The sequence below is a fragment of the Maniola jurtina genome, chromosome 8 (assembly GCF_905333055.1).
Source record: "Maniola jurtina chromosome 8, ilManJurt1.1, whole genome shotgun sequence".
Classification (NCBI taxonomy): domain Eukaryota; kingdom Metazoa; phylum Arthropoda; class Insecta; order Lepidoptera; family Nymphalidae; genus Maniola; species Maniola jurtina.
The window spans coordinates 7373993-7389205 of record NC_060036.1 but is presented as its reverse complement, the minus strand read 5'-3'; the positions used below and the strand labels follow the sequence as shown (position 1 = coordinate 7389205).

Here is a 15213-nt window from a genome sequence, read left to right as displayed (position 1 = left end):
CTGCACTGACATCACAATGGATTTCAGCAAAACGTAAATTTTTCATAAGATAATTCTTGTCACGACCGGATATTCCCAAGATAATTTCCAGATTAAATACATCAATAGACCTTGTGAAGACTATTTGCATTACATTAAATAGTAGATATATACATATAACGAATTACAATAGGTTCAACCATATAAAGATGACACATACAAACAAGGAACTATCTCAAAATGATCATTATCATGCGATACCAGTAAATAATAATATGCCGCATAGACCTTTTTATGAAATTGATTTGATCTTTACATAATATACTAATAGGGCAATACACGGTTACTCAGAGTAACCGACATAGCTCAACGGGTTGCGAAGCTGAAGTAGCAATGTTCAAGCACATAATATGTAGTTTGAAAAGCGATAATGTGATCCCAAGTGCTCGAATGGCGACCTCGCATTGGAAAACGCAGCGTTGGCAGACCCCTACTAGTAGAACAAACGACATCAAATGAATCACAGGGAGCTGCTTGTTTCAGGCAAGTAGTAATTGTGCGTTTGAACTTTGAAAGTCTCATCTTAATTACTTTTGTATTTTTTATGTGATGCGCGCTTGAATAAGTAAAGTGGCAAACTATTACAATTTTATAATACTAGAGATGACTTTCGAAATTACCAACCCGCCGAAACGATACCTAAAGTATATCATGAACAAACTTGAAACTACAGAAACTAGTTGCTCTTGAAATTAAATAGTGATTGGTATACCTAAAACATAGTCTGAAACGTGACCGATCTAAAACGATGTCTACTGTGATATCTAGTGATGAATCGTATCGAAGGACCTTGGGATAGTATTGTTTCATTTCATTATTGCAACTGTATGATTGCTGATTGCGCAATCAGGTGAGACAATAATTGACGCTTACCTTCTTGTGGTTCCAGAGCACGTTGACTGAGGGCTTTCCGCGTCGGAAGTCGCTCTGGTCGATGACGTCGTCGTGGATCAGCGACGCCGAGTGGATCATCTCGCTGATCATGGCCACTTGCCTCTGCGATGGCAGCAGTGCACTGTTACCACAATAAAATATTGTTATGATTAATCATATTGCGACAGTTCGACATATCTCCCAAACTGGATTTCGGGAAATGCATCGAGTCAAAGACTAAAACTGCAAAAAACTTGGTATCTCACTTGAAGCGGTACTTTAAACTGAAAAAACGTGCCACGTCTCACTCTATACCTATCAGGCTCACGTTCGGTCTGGCATGGAGTTTGTTGTCACCTTTGGAATGGCTTTGCCAAGTACCTACTAGCCACTAGGTATTACAATGCGGGGTTATTCAAGGAGCGGATCAACAAATTCCTGAAAGGACGGCAACGCGTTGACGATTCTTCTGTTGCTGCAAATGTTCATGAGCGACGGTATTCACTTAACATTAGGTGGCCCGCCTGATCGTCTGCTCGCTATTAATATTTTAAAAAACCTACCAACTCGATGACTCACTAGATCGCCGCGGCTGAAGAATAAAATTGGCGATCAATTATTTACGCAGACGAAATTGCTCAGACATTTGTCGCCTCTGTTTGTCGGTCTTTTATCGGACATCCTTTGGAGAGTGTACTGTTCGCTTGGATTTAGGTTTGAGTCGTATACCGTCTTATAGTTATCCGATATCAACAGACATACTAATTATTATGCAAACATTATATAATGAGTAATGACATATCCAAACAAGTACAAGTACAATATTTGTTGCGGCGGATCTGAAAACAGTGTGCTCAAGGTTTTGCGTACGGTGATATGTATAACTCCCTTCCCAACGTACTATAATTATATGCATTTAAAAGTTGTATTTGGACTAAAATTAGTAACTAATTTAAATATACTTGTATTATTAAGCAGTTTTATTTTGCTTCACTTACAAACTAGACTTACACACTTAAATTCATTTTATTTCATATTTTTAACCGATTTGCATAAAGAAGAGAATCTCCATTCGGCGCGTGTGTGGTTTTGCTATGTGCCTACGTCGTTTTTTCCGAGATTTCTAGACCGATTTGGAGGATTTTTTTACTCAATAGAGGAAGTTTGCGAGAACTTGGAAAAATATTTTTGGATCTAACTCAAGGCGAATATAGACTTAATCGATCATTAATTTAACTCCAAGTAATTCCTTTTCAATCATGATGCTGCTATACATACTAAGCTGTGGGGATTTAGGAACTGTTCATGAAATGAGAGGTCTAAATGTAGTGATATTGTTTTCAACATAGAATATTGTGGAAACGATTGAAGTTATTTTAGGTCTGTTAATCTAAGTTAAGTTTAAGTTAGATTATGTAAACCGAATTAACAATATTACCTTTATATTATAATACAAATATAAGATTATATATTTGAGATTTAAGTCATAAGATGGTAATATTAAGTACTAACTGATGCCCGCGACTTTGTCTGCGTGGGTTTAGGTTTTTAAAAGTCCCGTGGGGACTCTTCGACATTCCGGTATAAAAAGTAGCTTATGTCACTCTCCAGGTTTATAACTATAGGTTTTTATGCAAAAAAAATTTCAAAAGAAAAATAAAACCGACTTCAAAAACGACAAACACTAAAAAGTAAAAAATAACTTTTGTTTAGCTACACGTGTAATGCACCTAGGTATGAAGTCGAGCGAGCATATTAAAACAAAATTAGAAATCCAAGAGTGAAGCTCGCCCGACTTCATACCTAGGTGCATTACACGTGTAGCTAAACAAAAGTTATTTTTTACTTTTTAGTGTTTGTCGTTTTTGAAGTCGGTTTTATTTTTCTTTTGAAAATTTTTTATTTCACAATTTTTAGTGGCCCCACTGTACTATAATATGCTGTGCCCAGTTAAAACCCTACTGTTTACTAAGCTATTACACTGATCGCGAGCAATTTGCTCCTATCCATTGAGGAGTTCTGTTCTTCATCTCCGAAGATATTCATCAGATCTTCACCAAATTTATATGGGACCACCTGCACAGTATATCCTTTCAAACAAAAAAAAAATTTTCCAAATCGGTCCAGGGGTCTTTGAGTAATCGGGGAACATACATAAAAAATATAAAAAAAAAATAAAAAAAAAAAAAAAAAGATCCCGACGAATTGAGAACCTCCTCCTTTTTTGGAAGTCGGTTAAAAATTACGTCCGTTGCGATTTGACTGAGGGACAAACCAACAAACAAATACACTTTTGCATTTATAATATAAGTAGTGATTACACAAAGATGACAGCCTCCCTTATGTATTATGGAACACTATAATGTTATTATTTATAAGATTATAAATAATTCTATACGCAACTTCTGCGCACGCATCGGATTTATCACGTCCTTTAAATATTCTTAAAGTGTATAGGGCAGTACGCGGCGAATCATAGCAACGTGAATATCCTACGTAATTACTAAATTTAATATTCATCCGATGAATTCCTTAGGTTTTATCTTCGAAGAATTCTCGAGTTAGATTTATTTGTACTGCAACAAATAAAACTGCAATAATTCAATTAGAATTGTATTCGGTTGTCTACAAAGACACCTTGAAATGTGATCGCGTTGTCCAATAAGCAAAGCTTCGTTAGATATTTTCGGATTGCGTGGAACCAACGTGGAACGTCCTGCAGTATTTCTCCTTTAGGGATTTTGCCCTTTTTTAAGGCAACAGGGCGACCTATTTTAGGATAGAGATTAAGGATAATTTAATTTGGGGTAAAATTGAAATTCAGGTGGTACCTGATTCTATTTTTATAACTCACACACTATGAATGTTGTATTTTTCAGATTTATCAAAGATTCGCTCAAAAGGGTAGAATGAAAAAAAAACTGCATTCTGGAATATTGGTATATTTTATATGTACTTACAACAATTAATTAAGCTGGATGTTAAATAATTATTCGTTTATGAGACAGTTACTTTAATTTGAAAATGGAAGAAAATGATAACCAAATGCCTTAGGTATTTGTTACACGACTTATTAATACTTACTAACTATTAAGATATTTTAGAATTGTTAAATTATATTAAAAGCGTGTAATTATGTTCAACAATATAATTAACGTTAAATAATTGCTAGGCACTCTAAATCAGGGTAATATTTCGAAAAGAAATTAGGGTAATTTAGGACGAACTCAAATAGAAACTAGGGTACAACCAAACCGTAAGTTTTTCTGGGAAGATTGCAGAGTGCGAAGCTCTGCCTGGAGGTAGCCCTAGGGCTCGAAGGGGTCAGAGACAACGTTTTCTTAAAGGCGCTTTCTGCTCGGCTCGGACTTCAGCTATGTCAATACATCTTCAATTCAGTTAAACTAACAAAGATAACTTGTATCGTGGACATGAGTATAGGCTACTCTTTATCCCGGAAAATCAAAGAATTCCCACGAGATTTTTAAGAATACCTAAATCCATGTGGACAAGGTCGCGCGCATCGTCTAGTGTACTTAATATAAAATTCTGTCAATGACAAAATGCCTAGGTAAGTACTAATTTAGTTCAAAATATATCTAAATTAAAATTTACAGCTTTACGTTTATGAATGGACGATTTATGCTTGGACGAACAAATAGATGTCTTACGAAATAGTGTGACACTACCATAGACACTACAATTAACGAGTTGTCACAGAAAAGTTAAATGCTATAGCCTTCCACGTGGTTTCATGGTCAACGGTAACTCCTAACGCAGGTCACACATGATCTACCGTCAAGTTTGCAGCGGACTTGGCGTGGACCAGTCAGCTGGTATCCATATAATGTCAAGTGTGTATGACATTATGTGATTAATGGAAAAGGGTCACAACCTTCGGCAATGAGAAATACGACTATAAAGAAAGAAATAAGTAAAGAAAGACTATTTTCAAAGAAAGATCCTAGGCTATGCAAGGCTATGCATTTATTATTAAGTAGGTATAGGTACAGATAAAATTATTTAGAACGCCTAGCGGCCCTTTGTGATCAATTTATTTTCAATTTCAAAAGGACGCAGTATGATATACAAAACCCTAACCTCGATTTGAGCAAATGAATTGAAAAATCTAAACATATAATTTAGCAACTACCATTAGAGTGAATGGCTCGGTTTGGAAAAGGCCAGACACTATTCAATAATGCCTTAAGTTGTCGATTTAAATTTTTTTGTAATGTCATTTAAGCAAGTATCATTAAGGCAAAACTTAGCCGGAAAACTAGTAATAGTCCAGTCATTTGGTGCTAAAAAAGGGGGTTACCTGGAAAGTTTTCCAGGAGTTTAAAAAATTGGTGGTTTTGTCTCTATAACTATAGTTTCATTTATTACATAACCTCATGACTCACATTACGATGATTTCATCGTTGAATGAGTCGAAAAGATGTTATCGTCAAAAAACTGTTTTTGAGCGTTAATGATACTAGGTGGCAAAATGAAAATTCGGAAAGAGCAGTCGAAATCTAGAAAATCACCACGTTTCAAAACTCCCGGAAAACTTTCCAGGTAAAACTACCAAATGATTGGACTACAAGCTGATGTATTTACTAATGATAATAATGATAGAGTTGCTTTGTGCACAATCTTACCTACCTATGCAAGATGTACTTAGATAGACTTAATCACAGGTGTCATAATATTACTGTCCCACCCTCTCAACCTGACTTCTGTTCACGAATACGGGACACCAGTATACCAGTACCTATGAAGTTCGCTGCTCCAGTGATATTATAGGTATCTCGATATCTAATACCAAGTATCCACTAGCATTAAAACTTGCAGAAGATAGCTCTAGCAATTCACTTGTACTGTGTAAACTCTCGCAGCAAATCTATTATTGCAAGTGTTTCCGTTGGAATGTAACTTCCGCAATTTCTTGCAGAATATGCAAGTTTTAGTTGTTTTAATTTACTACCAACTACTAAAACTTGCTAGTGGACACTTTTCTTAAGTTATAGTTAAGTTTCGTAGTATGAAATGGCGTATCTTACCTATTTTCTCCATATACGTGGTAGTTGACCGCTCTCGCCATTAATATCGCCACCATGGGCCTTAGCGCCTTGCCTTGTCCGTCGAAGTAGTATGTAGCTATGGTGTTTAATTCTGGCTGGTTTGTGTTGCGTTCCAATTCCTGTTGATAAGAAGAACTAAAGTCGAGTTTGGATCTAATTGTACTTTAAGTGTGCCACATTGGTAACAAACGCCTGAGCATCTAGCATCTCTAGCAGTTACTTATATTATTTAGAATTAGAATTTATATGTTACAAAGAAGCGATCGCTCAAACAAACGATTTCAGCCAATTGGCGTCCAATCCACTCTGGATTGGACTTGTAGGAACCATTTATGAACTTAATGCGTGTCATCAGTCATGGAAACATAAAAAGGGCAAAAGAATTGAAAATGATTTCCTATAAAGAAGAGGAAGGCCTTTAGTTTCAGATTTGACACATACCTAGCCTTATTTTTATCAACTGGTCTCTAAACATATGTAAGTACCTACTATTTATATTATCATGTAAATTAGAATAATATCCATAGTGTTTTTATAATAAGAACAAATACTTTTAATCCTTTGTAGAGTCATTTGAAAAAGGATTTTGATGCGTTTGGTATAAGTTCTTACTGGTTTAGTGAAGATAAGTATGGATCACTACGAAAAATTAAGTAACAGAAGACCAAGGTCCATATATATAGCGCCGACTTTTTTACGCAATGCATTGAGCAGACAATGCGAATCCTACATAGTGGCAAGTGAATTATTGCACATTCACGTAAAATTAATGTAGCTTGTATTTTATTTGAGAAACTGTTACGGCTGAGCTGCACACACTCCCATACACAAACACACACACTCTCACACACACGTAGATATTATTTTTATTTACTCATAGCAGCTGACCCGCCCCGACTTCGTTCGAGTTGAATTTTGGAAAATTGGTGAGGCAGTGTGGAATTTCCGATCTCCTTAAACACGTATGCTCATTTTCAATCGAAAACACAAAAACAGGTGTAACTTGAAAAATCGCGGTGTTTCATCTGAAATGCTACATTATAAAAGGAAACTAGGGAAACTACTGTCAAAAGTTTCTAATCCCCGTGGTTTAAGAGGGCTCTCTCCGTCACTCGTTTCATACAATCGTAGTTCCAATTTCATTTGAATACTGAGCAACCAAAGTCCATGAATTTTTGCAGAAATATTCTAGAAACAAATATCTATGTCTGTGGTTTTCCAGATTTCTGTTAAAATATTCGGTTTCAAAGTTACGCGGTCTTAAAAATTTTCATACAAATCTTTGAACCCCTGTAATTTTAAAACTACATATTTTTAGAAAACTCTAAAACACCACAGACATAAATATTAGTTTCTAGAATATATCTGCAAATTTTCATGGACTTTGGTTGGTTAATATTCAAATGAAATTGGAACTACGATTGTATGAAACGAGTGACGGAGAGAGCCCTGTTAAGATTGATTTTTCATTCGGTTTTTCTTTTTCCCACTTGCCAAATAGTAAAGTTCATTGTATTATGGTGCCTACATACTTGTAGGCTCCATAATAACATTGAACTTTTGATTAGTGTCTCGAAGTTGCATTAATGTCTATACGAGTATATATTGTTTACAACGAAAACAACACTTACTTTTGTAAATAACGGAAGTGCTTAGGTATGGTAAACTTGCAATAGTAATTATCACGTATATACTTGTAAGTATCAACTTAATCAACCTATTTGTTGAGGTTGGCTGTAGTTTTATTTTCTCAACCCATTAAATTAACACAACGTGTCCAAATATTCATTAATTATGATTTTTATTTTGGGCATATATTTAATTAAAATTGCTGAAAGATAATTTTAGCGATTGAATAGAAACACAAAGATTTTTTGATCAAATACGTTTAAACTTTTACAAGTACTTCTTTTAACAAAATGAGTTTATTTTTTGAATAAGTAAATCCTATCAATAAAGTGTAGCACGCGACAGGTCGAGATGGCAATCGGAGTGGTGACGCCCCGCACACCCGCACAGCCCCCGCGCTAACCCGGTGCGGGATAGCGCGGGTGAGGTGCGGGTTTACGGGACGTCTCCCCGCTTCATACCCCGATTGCCATCTCGACCTATCCCGTACTAGGTATAGGTATATCAATAAGCCATTATTTCTTCATGTTACTAAATTAGATGCTTACCTACCTTTTAACATTATAATTTGGTACAACCTTTCAGTTCCGTAAGTGAGAAAACCCAGGTATTTTATAATCATTTGTTACGAAGGCAAAGTCACAGTTACTTATTGAGCAAATTGAATGACAAACATCGCATAGCCTTCAGTTTTTAGGATTCCGTAGCCGAAGGGTGCCAACGAAGACCATGTTGTCCTCCGCTTTCCGTCCATCTGTCTGTCAGCGGGCTGTATCTCATGAACCGTAATAGGTAGAGAGTTCAAATTTTCATAGTATGTATTTATTTCTATTGCCGCTATAACAACAATGAATAATAAAAATTTAGTAATAAAACTACTTTACATAGTGTTATATCTTGTACTCTGCTACGGAACCCTTCATGTGCGAGTCCGACTCGCACAGACCGGTTTTTTTTTGCTAGGATATTTCACGCATTTAAGGGACAAGGAAACTTGGAGAACTGAAACAAAAAACACGAACAAGAAATAGCTGTCATGTTTCAAAAAAAAGTGAAACGATGAAAATTGTTCAAAAAAAGTTTTTTATCTATACAGAGCATTCGATGAGTGTGTTAAACTCACACTTTTTCACAAGTCACACACACATCCCAAACAAGAAAACCCGTTTTTCTTTAGTTGTTTTTAAAAGTAGAACAGTATCAGTTTGGTAATCTTAAAGGCTGATTGGTTTCACTGAAGTCTATAACTTTAACTAGGTAGGTATTATCAGATTTTTTTAAAGAAAATTCGGACGTGCTTCATAAACGTAAAGATGTAACACCAAGCAATGACTACAATAAATAAATAATAATTAGTTAATTAATGATTACCTACTGATGTAGATTCATAATTGATTAGGAAAAATAAATAACAATTGAAAAGATAGAAAATTTCAAATGATATGATTTTTATAAATGTGTACTTTGAGTCTCTATTATCACACTAATATTATAAAGGAGAAAGTTTGTATGTGTGTGTGTGTGTGTGTGTGTATGTTTGTTACTCCTTCACGCAAAAACTACTGGACGGATCGGGCTGAAATTTAGAATGGAGATAGATTATACCCTGGATTAGCACATAGGCTACTTTTTATCCCGGAAAACCAAAGAGTTCCCACGGGAATTTTAAAAAACCTACATCCACGCGAACGAAGTCGCGGGTATCAGCTAGTCTAATATATCTTCAGAAAATTATTCTTATTTAATAAGCCCTATAACTAAAGAATTGATGGATAACTACGTCATACATATCTAGCCGCGCCCTCTATTAAAGGGACCCGATGAATTAGAAGTAGGTACTACAACCATTAAAGTTAAACGGACAGGTTGATTGCATAATACTAATACAGAAAAGAAAGTCCAATCCGTGTTGTGACGTTATTATTTACACATAATATTATACAGGCTGTAGTTTTGGGAGCGGTGGTCTTAGGAGCTATATGAGTATGTACTATGTAGTCGATTTCATAGAAAATAAACCCGTGAATTTGTGGATACATCATTAAAAAAATTAAAATGTGTTTAAATTTTCAAAGTAAGAAAACTATACCTACCAAGTGGGGTACCATATGAAAGGACTTTACCTGTTCATTCTAAAACAGATGTTCATTTATTTTTATGCATAATTGTTTTTGATTTATCGTGTAAAATGTACAGATATCATGCAAATAGTACGGAACCCTCGCTGCGCGAGTCCGACTCGCGCTTGGCCAGTTTTCTTCAGTTTTAGGATTTAAAAAAATGTATGTCTACTCGTTTAAATTTTCTTCGTTGTAGATTTCGTCCGCGTGAAGTTATGTTTTCAAAAATCCCGTGGGGACTCTTTGATTTTCCAGGATAAAAGTATCCTATATCCTTTCCTGGAATGCAAGCTATCAGTTTACCAAATTTCATCAAAATCTGTTAAACGAATGGGCTGTGAAGGCAGACAGACACACTTTCGCATTTATAATACATAGTAGTATGGATTATTATGGATGTAGTAAGTAATTGCAGATCGATGATAACATAATGGATAATGATAGATAGAAGGAAAAAATAATTTTTATTAATTGTGGCTAATCCTGATTCTAATGGACCTATAATTACATTTTATCGGAAACTTTTGTCTGTTTATTATTACTTTTACAAGGCCGTAAAAATCAACCACAAGATACATAACTTTACTTATTAGTTATTACCATAATAAAACATACAAATAACTCCTTAATGATGAGTTATCATAAGTGATTAGTCGTTTGAAGCAGTTAAGATACTATGTTTATTGTACCTATATACTATTGCGTTTACCTACAGCAAAAAAGACCGGAGTCCATCCGTCTTTGAAATTGAAATTTCACTGATCTCAATAGTAAGGTCGTTGCTCCCAACCTTGGCCGAGTGAAGCTCTACGAGACAGCGCCTTTCGTTTGTCATCATGGGGAATTCCAGATGCCCGTCCTTATTACTATCAAGTAACAGACCTATCCAACCAGGAATCATAAAGACCACTCCTTGGAATTCGTATTCACTGACAATATACTTATTTCACAGGTAATTTATTTGAACAAGCGATTATTTTAATTTTTAAGTGGAAATTTCGTGTTTCCGTTAGTATTTTTATAGGCGTAACTCGCCAAGGGTATGTCATGTACTCTAACATAAAATCAACACATACATATTTTCTTAATAAGTTATACATTTTTTTACATTACAAATTATTCAAAATTAAATTAAGATCGTATGTCGATATTCGGAGATGAAGAATGGAACTCCTGAAACCAAAACCGGCTGATAAAAAAGTCCAAATCAAAGATAATATTATAGGAGAAGGCAGATTATTCTCTTTTTTAGAAAACAAGAGTAACTACCAAATTAGAGTTAATAGTCCAACAAATGACAGTCAAAAAGTGTACAATAGTAGCTACTTTGAATAAATTATTTATTTGCTTTGAATAGTTCAAACATATTGCTAGATAAAGTTACTTCGCTTACAAGAAATAAAATTTTCTTGAAATCGACGAAATGTTATTATACCTATTTCATTATTCTTATTCGGCATATTTATTTATTTTTGAGATCAAAATACAAAATTTTCATAATATCACAGCGTATTAGGTATATCATATATATGAATATCACATTTGAAAATGATTGCAAATTCATATTTAGCTATTTTTTTTAACCGATCGAGTCATTGAGCATGCTTGGTTAGCTGGAGGAAAATGCAGTTGTACGAATCCGGTGGATGACCTAACTATTATTGAGATTTGAAAATTATTCTAACAAGTGTAAATTAAAAACTTATAACACCACCGACAAGTGAAGGTTAGGTACAGTAAGTAGAAAAGAGCTGATAACTTTCAAATGGCTGAACCAATTTTCTTGGATTATAGCTAAGAACACTCTCGATCAAGCCATCTTTCAAACAAAAAAAAACTAAATTAAAATCGGTTCATTAGATTAGGAGCTACGATGCCACAGACAGATACACAGATAGACACGTCAAACTTATAACACCCCTCTTTTTGGGTCGGGGGTTAAAAAGTACAATAACCAATGAACTACACAATATTGAACATTGTACTAGCAAGAGCTAGTATAATGTTCAATATTGAATACCTAGTAATTTTAAATCGCTACGGATAGTGCCAGGTGAACCGTGAAATACTATATGTTGCCATTGTGAAATTAAAACAGGATTCCATATTATTCAATATAGACGCTTCTTTAGGGGACCATTCAGGCGAGTAATGTTCTACCTTAATGGATTGTATAAAGGTAGATTATGACACATGCCGTCTGAATGAGCCCCTAAAGAAGCCCCTATCTGGACTATGGATTCCAGTGTAAATTATCGCAAATTCTTGAAAGATTTCCTAACTCAGGATAGTCACTGGTAAGTGCTAACAAAACGCGCAAATGTGTTATTTGATGTTAACCTCGAAGATACTTGAAAATCAAACAGGAAGGTTAAGTGTTATACTTAGCTCAAGTTACGTAAAAATGACAAAAAATCCTTGTTAGAAAGTATCCGTAATGCCTACGCAGCCCTAGGCATACGACAAAATAGTCATATGGCTCGACACACGTATCTAGAATATGAAAAACTGTAACATAATATTATTAGATGTTTGTAAGTTTATCTGGTTAGGGCTTTAAATACCTCTAATATTGATACAGGAGATACAAATTGACAAATACCTCTGATTTTTCCTAGCTTTCAGCTCAAAATCGCTATACATACCACCCAAGCTAATAAACTTGTTTCTATTAACAAATTCGCTCCGGAAAATAGCTGTTTTAACGCTTTTCACAAAAAGGATCGCAGAGAAACGACAATTAGTCTAGAAAGAATACAAATCGAACTTCTAAGATTGTACGAATAACTTGAGGCAGAGAGGGTTCTTGAGAAAATTTATTGAAGTGACAACTTCTTTGGGCGCGTTGGGCGATTTTGGGATGGGTTAAAACTTCAAGGTCGCGTTACCGACATTCCAATGTTATAAGTTTACAAATTATGCAATTTAAACTTTTCATAATACAAATTATTCAAAAGTCCAAAAAAACACTGTTATTTCATAGTTTTAAATTTTCACTTCTGTCGGCAGCCCACACTAAATGCCAATTTTTAAGATTCCGTACCGGAAGGGTGCCAACGGGACCCTATTACTAAGCTCCGTTATCCGTCCGTCTGTCTGTCAGCGGGCTGTATCTCGTGAACCATAATAGGTAGAGAGTTTAAATTTTTACAGAATGTGTCTTTCGATTGCTGCTATAATAACAAATAGTATAAAAAAAAACTAAATGGCGGCCACAAAAATTAAAAAAAAATAAAAAGTGCTATTTCTTAGACGATGGTAAGTATAGAATTCTTCGTGTGCGAGTTGGACTGGCACTTGACCGATTTTTAATTTTTCTTTATAATATTACATACAGTAGGTACATTTATTTGTGATGCAATGTAATATAATTCGTTAATGTGTTAATTGTTCTTCAACCTACCAATCGCATCGCAGTTGCTTGATAATTGGGAATGAAGGCAAAGGTGTACAATCAAGTTACGTAAAATCGTGATGGGAAACTCTATACGGTCAAGTGATTCTGTACTTATTTATAACTGTAATAACTTTTTGTTTAGAGTATTAATTTATGCTCTTTGTATTATACTCGTAACTGTAGATTGTTACGGCCATACTCAAATATTTAGTCGATGTAAGCCTGACTAGTTTCGAACTCATCCGGGGTCCTTTAGTATTAATTGATGGTTTTATTAGCCTAGCGGTTAGAACATCCGCCTCCTAATCGGAGGTCGGGGGTTCGATCCTGGGCACGCACCTCTAATTTATCGAGAGTTTCGAGATGTGCGTTTAAAGTAATTAAATATCACTTGCTTTAACGGTGAAGGAAAACATCATGAGGAAACCAGCATGCGTGAGGGTTCCCCGTAGTGTTCTCAAGGGTGTGTAAAGTCTGCCAATCCGCACTTGGCCAGCGTGGTGGACTGTGGCCAAAGCCCTTCTCACTCTGAAAGGAGACCCGTGCTCTGTAGTGAGCCGGCGATGATGATGATGATATTTAACAACCACTGTATTTTACAAATATAAGTATGTATATGCATAGCGCACGGAATAAAGAAAGTGTTTGTTCTTGGAGGTTTTCTTCACCGTGTTTAGCCTCGAAAGAAGGTCAAATGCTTAAGTTTCGCGTGGTTTCACACGCCACTTTCCATCGTCTAAACTCTAACGCAACGTCAATCTAGTATTGAGATAATAATGTAATTACCGTCCAAAAAATAATTGAAGCTAGGATAACGTTACAATTAGTTTAACAATTACCAATTTAAATATAATAAATATACTTACAGATAATACAGAATTTGTTTCAATAAAATCTTTAATCCGGCGGAATTTCATTGCTTTGAAGTTACAAAATATTTTTTCATATTCGTGTAGTTTCGCGTACTTTTTGTTAATTCAACGTCAGCCGCTATCATTGCTTCACCGTTACCGATCAGTTCAAGGCATTCAAGTATTTGAATTTATTGATGCATCTTTTATCTTTGGTGTCTTCTTTTATCAACGCTTTACTGTCAAAGAACATCCAAGTCAAGGACAAATGAAATCAACATCCGAAACGGATTTTTGCAACGCCAACTGTGTAATAATAAAACTGTAATATATATTTTTTTTTAACAAAACTACAACACTGTTATTAGACGAAGTATACGACGTAATCTTGATTAAAATTGTCGTGCCCTGTGTTTATTGCACTTATCTATTGTCTTGAAAATAAAGGAAACAAATGATTGTTTCAATAAGTATTATTACCTCTCAAGTTCTTACTATAAAGAGGTCAAAAAACAGTTAATAAATAATTCAATTAATTATTAATTAATTTAAATTAATGTCACTAAATAATTCAATTTCTGAAAATTTTGAGCAACAAAATCTTGCAACAAATACAAGTGTAAATTAAAAATTTATAACACCCCCGACCATGACAAAGTATTTGAGTTTTCCAAAACATCATTTTCAAATAAATAATTATTTATCTAGGCAACGTCCATCTTGACAGCTTGACGTTTGTCAATTGACATAATATTATGAACCTAACGGTTATCTAACCTTCTTTTCTACAAGAAAACTAGAAAAGAGCTGATAACTCTTAAACGGCTGAACCAATTTTTTTGGATTATAGCTAAGAACACTCTCGGTCAAGCCACCTTTCAAACAAAAAAAAGTACTTAAATTAAAATCGGTTCATTCGTTTAGGCGCTACGGTGCCACAGACAGATACACAGATACACAGATACACAGATACACAGACACACAGATACACAGATACACACGTCAAACTTATAACTCCCCTGTTTTTGGATCGGGGGTTAACAATTGACTTGCTGCACGTCACGTCAACAGTGTGACGTGCATGTACCTACTATGTGACTTCCCAGAGCTTATTTTTGAAATTTTAACTGCCTTAATAATACACAAAGTGGATCTAGCAATACATTAATTTTTCATGATCAATCCATTGCCGGTCCACTACTGAGGACGGGTCTCTTCTCAGTGTGAGAAGGGTT

The 15213-nt window shown here is 35.0% G+C and overlaps 1 protein-coding gene across 1 annotated transcript in view; it reads right to left on the bottom strand.

Annotated features, from left to right (window-relative positions):
* Nucleotides 1-15213, bottom strand: part of LOC123867620 (all trans-polyprenyl-diphosphate synthase PDSS1) — an 86647-nt gene that overhangs the window by 27482 nt on the left and 43952 nt on the right. The window contains exons 3-4 of the mRNA XM_045909729.1: nt 5961-6100; nt 913-1054 (exon numbers count right to left, since the gene is read on the bottom strand). Of these exons, the coding sequence (XP_045765685.1) occupies nt 913-1054; nt 5961-6100 (282 nt within the window). The remainder of the gene's footprint in view (nt 1-912; nt 1055-5960; nt 6101-15213) is intronic.